Genomic DNA, 8833 nt, shown 5'->3' on the forward strand with positions numbered 1-8833 from the left:
ATCGGCTCGTTTACACCCCTACTAGTGATAATGGGAATGCATTGAGAATTCGGAAATCATCCAAATTGAAATGGATGCTGGCAGGGGCGGATCTAGGGGGCCCGGGTGGGCACGTGCCCACCATGAAAGTTTGGAAATAAATTTTTATTAGGATCATATATAGGTATCATGTCTATGTGGCTTAGTTGGTAAAGGTTTGTTGTTATAAACGTGAGGTCCCAGGATCGATTCCTGGTCGCTTGCTTTTTGTTAAATAATACTTTTGGTCATTTTGGCTAAGGCCCATCTCATTTCCTAGTAATAATTGGTAGGCAAAAATTGTTTGATATAGGATTCGAGCCTTGGATCTCAAAGTTAATACACAAACTTCTTAACTATTGAATCACTCATGTTTATTGCTCATATTAGTACTAGAATGTACTATATCTTTTAATGAGAGATCTTATTTTTCATTAACTATAAAATACGTTTATTTTAAATTTAAAATAAAATATTATCAATCATATTAGGATTATGCTGGATCAATTCTTTTTATATTTTTACATTATACTCCGGACAATATTAGTTTAAGCGAAAAAAAATTAAAAATATATTTTTTAAAATTTTCTTTGAAAATGTATTGAAAATTTTTGTTAAGAGCCCCCTTTGTAAGAAATTTCTGCGTCCGCCCCTGGATGCTGGAAAAAAAATAGTAATATTTGGTTATATGTGTGTTCACTCTAACGGGAAATAAAATTAGTACAAGTATTTCGTGTACGTAGGAATATAATTGTCCTCGGTAGACCAAAGCTCTTTCGCTGAAATCACATTAGAAGCAAGTTTCGTCGCTTCTTCGTATACTGGTACTGAAGAGCAATTGTGAGCAAATGTTCCTGCAACTCTTGATCAATGCAACATGGTATATGGATATATCGTATATTTTTCATAAAAAAAGACTTCTAACTATAATTTTTTTTATTTACTAACAACCCTTTGTGTAATGCAAATAGGGCGGTGACCATATTTTGTGGCGCAAGTGCAATGGTGAACCCTTTAAAGTTACCTCACATGCTTTGATTTCGACCTTGTTCCAAAGCACAAGGCACTCAGACTCTGCTTTAATTCATCCTAAACAGTAAACATCATGGTTTTTGAATATATTCGATCAAAGATCTACTTTTGAAATATGTTTAGGACGAAGAAATGCAGGTTGAGTCATGTATTATTACTAATGAAACCAATAACATAAGATGTGTGTATGTGACTTCATTAGATAAAACAATAATTGAACTATTAAGTCCGATTATGGCATTTTTATATGAAGCAAAATACTGTATAAAGTATTGAATTTCAAACATATTAGTATAATATCTAAATACCAAAAAGGCCTAAATCAAGGCACTCAGCCTAAATCAAGGCACTACTTAACATAAGGCCTAAATCAAGGCACTTAGCCTAAATCAAGGCACTTAGACTAAAGTTTGTTGGTAATCAGATTGTATATATATGTGTTGAGAAGCAAAGCAATATGCAAGCAATATAATCCTTTTAACATGTTTAACATGGTATCAGGAATTCCAGGTATCACACAAACACCCTAAATCATCCACCACGAAAATTATTTCCTCCGCAGCCATGACAGGGAGTCTCATCTCCACTGACCCTCCTCAAAAAATCGATCCTCTCAGCCCATATTATCTCGGTTCACATGATGTTCCGGGGGCAAAAATATCAAACGTTATTTTACGTCGTGATAACTACGACGCTTGGCAACGGTCCATGACTTTTTCTCTCAAATCTCGTCGTAAATTCGGATTCGTTGATGGGACCATAGAAAAACCCACAAAGGAATTCGACCTCGAGAATTGGGTTGTCGTTAACTGTACAATTGTTCAATGGATACGCAATATGATTGATCCGAGTTTACTCGATTATATTGACTATCCTGATGATGCCTCTGTTTTGTGGTCCGACATTAAAGGGCAATATGCAGTTATCGACGGCACGATGATCCACGGCCTCAAGACACAGTTGCACAACTGCAAGCAAACAAAAGGAATGGATGTGACTTCCTATTTCGGGAAGCTTAAGTCTCTATGGGACTCGATTGTTAAGCATGAACCGCCATTTGCTTGTCGTTGTGGCAAATGCGAGTGCGGGATCACGGAGAAGGCCGTCAAGCGTCAAGACAATGAACGGTTGCATCAATTTTTTATGGGACTCGATCATACTCTTTACGGTAATATCCGATCTTCTCAATTTCAATTGGAGCCGTTGCCTTCTCTTACTCGCGCTTATAATATTGTCCTTCAAGAGGAGCGTTTACGCGCTGAAACCCACTCCACCACCACTGAAGTTGCTATATTTGCAACTCCTCCCTCCGGGTAATACTGATTGGAGGCTCCTTCGTGATAAGGAGAGAAGTGAAAAACTAAAACTTCTCTGTTCTCTTTGTGAAACCCGTGGCCATGACGCGGCTAAATGCTTCTTCAAAACTAATCGCTTTCCTGATTGGTGGGGTGAAAGGCCTCGCACTATTGCTGAGTACCGTGTTTGGTGGCTCGTTCTTCAAGTCGTGGACTGGTGCGAGGTGGGGCGAGGTTCGAGCAAAGCAGCAAACAAAATTGCTTCGGACCCTCTGTTCGTGCCAATGCGGTAATAACGAACACCTTGACAAACTCCTGTTGGACTCGGATCGTTTAACGGTATGTATAAATGGATTATTGATACGGGTGCTTCTAATCACGTCACAGGAACTTTATCATGTTTGGAGGATCAAACTCAAATACCTAGTAAATCGTTGGTCTTCCGAATGGCCAACAAATTGTGGCTTCCGTAATGGGATCCGTCTATATTAATGACTCTATTACTCTCCGAAACGTATTATTTGTTCCTACTTTGACGTGCAATTTGATCTCAGTTTCACAACTTACCACTGATCATACTTATTCTTTTGAGTTTACTAAAAATACTTGTCTTATTCAGGACCCTTCTTTGAGGAAGACGATTGGAGCAGGTGAACTGAGGGACGGACTGTTTTGGATTGTTGCGGGGACAAGACCATTGACGGTGCATACGGTGACTGGACAAGGGAAATTCGACCTTTGGCATAGGCGTCTTGGGCATCCGTCGGCTAAAGTGGTCAAGACTATACCCTTCTTTAGTAATTTATTTTCAATTAAAGACAATGTGTGTGATGCTTGTCATTTAGCAAAACACCACCGTGACAGTTTTCTTACAAACCATAAGCGTGCCTCAGATTTATTTGAGTTAATTCATTGCGATCTTTGGGGTCCTTATCGTACTGTCTCTTCTTGTGGTGCGAAATATTTTTTAACTATTTTGGATGATTATTCCCGTGCCACTTGGGTTTATCTGTTGCTTGACAAAACTGAGGTCACGGATATGTTTATGAGTTTTATTCATATGGTTCAAACTCAGTTCTCTAAGACTATAAAAAATGTGAGAAGTGATAATGGAAACGAATTTAATGCTATGGCTGGATATTTTTTCCAGAATGGTATCAAATTTGAGACCTCTTGTGTGGGTACTCCACAACAAAACGGGAGAGTTGAGCGTAAACACCGCCATATTTTGAATGTCGCCCGAGCTCTCCGCTTTCAAGCCAATTTACCAAAAACTTTTTGGGGTGAATGTATATTGTCTGCTGTTTACTTAATTAACCGAACACCTTCACCATTGCTTCACAATTCGACTCCATATGAGTGTCTTTATGGGGTTGCACCGTCTTATGAGAATTTGCGGGTGTTTGGTTGTTTATCCTATGCCCATAATCAAAATACTAATGGGGACAAATTTGAGAAGCGAAGTCGTCGTAGTATTTTTGTTGGATATCCTAGTAATAAAAAAGGATGGAAACTTTACGATATGGAAACCGAAACTTTCTTTGTGTCTCGTGATGTTATTTTTCATGAGTCCGTCTTTCCATTTGTCGCTCCCACTACTACAGCTACTTCGCCTCTTACACCCGATGATATGCCCATAGCTGATGAGCCATTTCAGACCGTGGTCGAGCCACATGATACCCTCACTGCTGCTGGTTCGAGGCCTGCCACGAACCCGGCTGTAGACAACCCAACAGCAGCATCATCTCCCACTGAACAGGACGCACCAGGCCCTTCCTCCTCTACCACGGACCCAACAGTCCCTGTCCTTCCATCCGAACCTGAAATGGGTAAAGGTCGGCGATTGAAATTCCCTAATTCTCGACTCTCGGGTTATGTGCTTGACACCGCAAACAGTCCGTCTCCTTCCTCCAGCACACCTAGCTCTCCAACGTCATCCTCAGGTACACCCTATAACCTTGCTAATTATGTCAATTGCAACATTTTTTCTGTCAAGCAACGTGATTTTCTTGCTGCTATAACAGCCGGAATAGAACCCCCGTCTTTTAAAGACGCCATTCGTGATCCTAAATGGTGTGGTGCAATGCAACAAGAGATTGTTGCTCTTGAGCGAAATGGTACATGGGATTTGGTTGACCTTCCATCTGATAAAAAAGCACTTGGGTGTCGATGGGTGTACAAAATTAAGTATAAGTCCGATGGTACTGTTGAACGTCTCAAAGCCCGCCTTGTAGTCTTCGGAAATCACCAAGTCGAAGGACTTGACTATGGAGAGACCTTTGCTCCGGTTGTCAAAATGGGTACAATTCGTGCTCTCCTCGCTGTTGCCGCTATTAAAAAATGGGAGCTACACCAAATGGATGTCAATAATGCTTTTTTACATGGTGATCTTGCCGAAGAAGTCTATATGCGCCTCCCTCCCGGTTTTCAGCCGTGGGAAGGAAGGTAAAGTATGTCGTCTCAAAAAATCATTATATGGTCTCCGGCAAGCTCCGAGGTGTTGGTTTGCTAAGCTCACTTCCGCTCTCAAGGTATATGGTTTCAAACAGTCTTACTCGGATTATTCATTATTTTCTTACTCGCATGACCAAGTTCGTCTTTTTATTCTTATTTATGTGGATGACTTAGTCATCGCTGGTAATGATTCTTCCGCTGTTGCCAAATTTAAAGAATATTTAGGGAACTGTTTCCATATGAAAGATTTAGGTCCCTTGAAATATTTTCTGGGCCTTGAAGTCTCTCGGAGTGGCGAAGGCATTTATATTTCCCAGCGCAAATATGCACTTGACATCATTTCCGAAACTGGATTACTTGGGTCCAAGCCCGCTACTACTCCCATCGAGCAAAATCATAGGCTGGCCGAAGCTACTGGTGATATTCTCTCCGATATTGAGTCATATAGGCGGTTAGTGGGTCGGCTTGTTTATCTATCTGTCACTCGGCCTGACCTCTCTTATGCCGTCCACATCTTGTCTCGTTTCTTGCACCAGCCACGCAATGAGCACATGACCGCCGCACTTCGGGTTGTTCGGTATCTCAAAGGGAGCCCGGGTCAAGGTCTGCTTTTACGAGCTGATAGCTCTCTCTCTATCACCGGTTGGTGTGATTCTGATTGGGGTACATGTTCTGACTCTCGTCGCTCCGTCACCGGTTGGTACATTTTTCTTGGCGGATCACCCATCTCGTGGAAAACACGTAAACAACACACAGTGTCTTTGTCTTCTGCTGAAGCCGAATATCGGGCTATGGCAAACCTTGTGTGTGAGTTAAAATGGTTGAAAAGTCTTTTTTTGGATTTGGGAGTCACTTTTTCTCAGCCCATGTCAGTTTTTTCAGACAGTGAATCCGCTCTCCAGCTCGGTCATAATCCCGTGTTCCACGAACGCACGAAACATATTGAGATTGATTGCCATTTTGTGCGTGACGCTATTACTGAAGGTTTGATAGTAGCCTCCCACGTTTCCACCACCGATCAGTTGGCTGATATCCTCACTAAGGCTCTTGGGGCATCGCAATTTCTCGCTCTTCTCGGCAAGCTGGGCATTCTTGATTTACATGCTCCAGCTTGAGGGGGGGTATTAGTATAATATCTAAATACCAAAAAGGCCTAAATCAAGGCACTCAGCCTAAATCAAGGCACTACTTAACATAAGGCCTAAATCAAGGCACTTAGCCTAAATCAAGGCACTTAGACTAAAGTTTGTTGGTAATCAGATTGTATATATATGTGTTGAGAAGCAAAGCAATATGCAAGCAATATAATCCTTTTAACATGTTTAACAAAACATTTAAATTGAATCGTCTTTATTCCAACCAACATAATCAATGAAAATTACAATCGAAAAGAATAATAGAAATAAAAGTTACAATTCAAATAATAATTAGTCTTGCTGAAGACGGGTCGGAGCAAGTGACGGGTAATGCCACTCACAAAACGAATAGGGGGGACAAGGTAAGGGTACCTCCATGTGCTTCCCTCTCTCCTCTATTTGGGTCATTTGTGAGAGAAAATGGTATGCCGTCACAAATGAAATTTTGTGTTCAAATAAAGCCCAAAATCACACAGCCACGAGAACATAATAAAGCATAAAAACACAAATACACCCAAAATAAAACAAAATAGGGACAAGAATAATGACAAAAGCCAAATTCAAAATCCAGCCTACAAGGAATGAATAAAAAACAAAGTACCCAAAATACCCCCCACACTAATCCAGCTCATCCTCCTTCCAGGAGCCGAGCTTAATTTAATTCCATTATTACCCTTACCCTTAATCAAACTTCCTTGATCGTTGACTTTCAAGTCAGCCCCAACAACCAAACTGTGTCGTTTAGTCTTCCACAATGGACTCCTATACCTCACCTCCGTCGCCAGTTCCACCCTAAAAACCGCGTCGCCATTCGCATTTTTCAAATTTACCCCTTTAGGCTCGATATCGCCGACCCGGTGAGTACTCTTCCAAAACCCCTGGTAGAAGGAGTCAATAGTGACATTTCCTACAGGAAAGTTACTACGGTTAGGTTTGTAGTAAAATGTAAGGTTGAGGGCATCATAGTAAATTCCCTTGTTGAAGTTTCGGTTTTTGAGCTTGAGATCGTAGTGGATAGAGTTGTTGTTAGGTGTTTTTTGAAGGGCAAAAACGTCAAAGTTTTCAATGGAGCATGTAGGGGTTAGGATTCTGAAAGCAAGCCATAGAAAAATGGCGGAAATTGCTGTTGAAACAAGACAACCACAGCTACAACAACTTTTTGCTTGTCCTGATGACATTGTTGTTTGGTTTTGACAAGGAAGAAAGTTTATGGATGGGGTTAAGGAATAATAATGAAAGCAATGATGGAATTATAAATGATGGTTATTTGTGTTATTTTAATGACTAGAACAAGTACAAGTCAACTTATATATAAATATACAATACAATACGAGTATATTAAAGTTCGTGTAAGCCACATCTATGTAAGGAAACACAAATTTTCATTTACGGGGGAGAAGTATCCGTCTTAACTTAAACGAATTAAATTTTATAGATATGATTGACAAACATTTATTTTATTGGGTGTTGCTCTTTCACATACGCCTTTTACTCTTTCACATACTTTTTTTCATAAAATTTCCATACTCTACCCTTTTTCTAAATCTAAACAAACTAGGTATTTTATATACCATTCTCCCTAAAATTAAAACCTAATTCTTCTAAAACTTGAACAATGGATTATAATTCTTCAAATTCTTCGATTAATGAAGTAATACTAATTTGTTTAGCAATTATTAAAAGTTGTTTATTTCTTATTAATTATTTTGACCTAAAATTGGGTTTATAATCGAGATTGAAGCATCTCTTGAAAATGATGGCTTAATGTCGTGATGCTCGTCTTTGTCGACTGGTTACCTACACAATGGTTTAGAATTCAAGATATGTTCCCTTTCTCGGTAAAATGTAGCCAAAGACAAGACTAGCATTAGTCAATTTGTATGATAGGAAAGTTTGCTTACTAAACGTTGTGCGGTGGTAGCCGGACTCGGAATCTCAGGGGGATGGGAGGGGAGTGCGGCAGTCGCAGGGGAAGGGAGTCCGGTGCAGGGGTGGCTGGCCGAGGTCGGAGCAGGGACTGGTGTCGGCCGGAGTGGCGGGAAGTGGGGAGTGCGGCCGGCGAGATGGTGGTTAATGGAGGTGTGTGGTGGTTAATGGAGATGGGTAGGGGTGATTTAATGGTGAAGGGGGATTAGGGAAGGGAGAAAAATAATTGATTGGGGAAAAGGATGAAGAAATGACAAGGGTAACCTTGTAAATTACGTATGTGAAAGAGTAAAAGGCGTATGTGAAAAAGCAATACCGATTTTATTATTCTTTATGCATTTCACTTTTGTTTTATTTTAAATATTTAATCTGTTTTAATCTTAAGACGGATATACCTGTCTTAAAAGGGACTAGTTCGGAAGGAAAAGCATGGACGAGTCTATAGTTGGGCATGTGCGAGTGGAGCATTGCGGCGTTGGTGTAGGGTCATGTACAAAAGGAAATTACTTTGTTACTGGCTGTCTTGCTTGGGCGTTATTCAATTCACGTCGACTCAACTGTATAATGAGTAAATTACCGGGTTACTTCTTCTATTGTCAATCTTTTTTTTAAAATATAAAGCAGGGCCGTTTCAAGAAAAGTGAAGGCCCGGCGCAAAAAAAAAAAAAAGTGAGGCCTCAAATTTACAAAATTAAAGAACACTTTATAAAATAATTAAGGCAAACTACAAATTATTCGAAAACCGATAAAACAAAACCCTTTGATCTCTATCATCGCGACCGCTCGTGAACTAAAAACTGATAAAACAAAACCCTTTGATCTCTGACGCTTTGCCCTTCCTCCAATAGCTGCAAATGCAGCATATTTTAGACCAATAAAAAACAATTCATGAAATCGACATTATCAGTTTATCACCCATAACGAAAAAACTCAATAAAATGAAGAATAACGGTTACCTATTTCAATTCTCTT

At 40.0% G+C, this 8833-nt stretch overlaps 2 protein-coding genes across 2 annotated transcripts; one reads left to right on the top strand and one right to left on the bottom strand.

The window, feature by feature from the left end:
* Positions 1-1614: 1614 nt before the first annotated feature.
* Positions 1615-2367, top strand: LOC141594931 (uncharacterized). The gene has a single exon (XM_074414910.1). It carries the CDS (start codon positions 1615-1617, stop codon positions 2365-2367), a length of 753 nt encoding a protein of 250 aa, XP_074271011.1.
* Positions 2368-6507: 4140 nt separating this feature from the next.
* LOC141594932 (protein NDR1-like) lies at positions 6508-7113 on the bottom strand. The gene has a single exon (XM_074414911.1). It carries the CDS (start codon positions 7111-7113, stop codon positions 6508-6510), a length of 606 nt encoding a protein of 201 aa, XP_074271012.1.
* Positions 7114-8833: the final 1720 nt, after the last annotated feature.

Source organism: Silene latifolia, chromosome 8, assembly GCF_048544455.1.
Source record: "Silene latifolia isolate original U9 population chromosome 8, ASM4854445v1, whole genome shotgun sequence".
Lineage (NCBI taxonomy): Eukaryota > Viridiplantae > Streptophyta > Magnoliopsida > Caryophyllales > Caryophyllaceae > Silene > Silene latifolia.

Coding starts and splice junctions, on each gene's coding strand:
- LOC141594931 (XM_074414910.1), top strand. CDS start 1,615: ATGACAGGGAGTCTCATCTCCACTGACCCTCCTCAAAAAATCGATCCT.
- LOC141594932 (XM_074414911.1), bottom strand. CDS start 7,113: ATGTCATCAGGACAAGCAAAAAGTTGTTGTAGCTGTGGTTGTCTTGTT.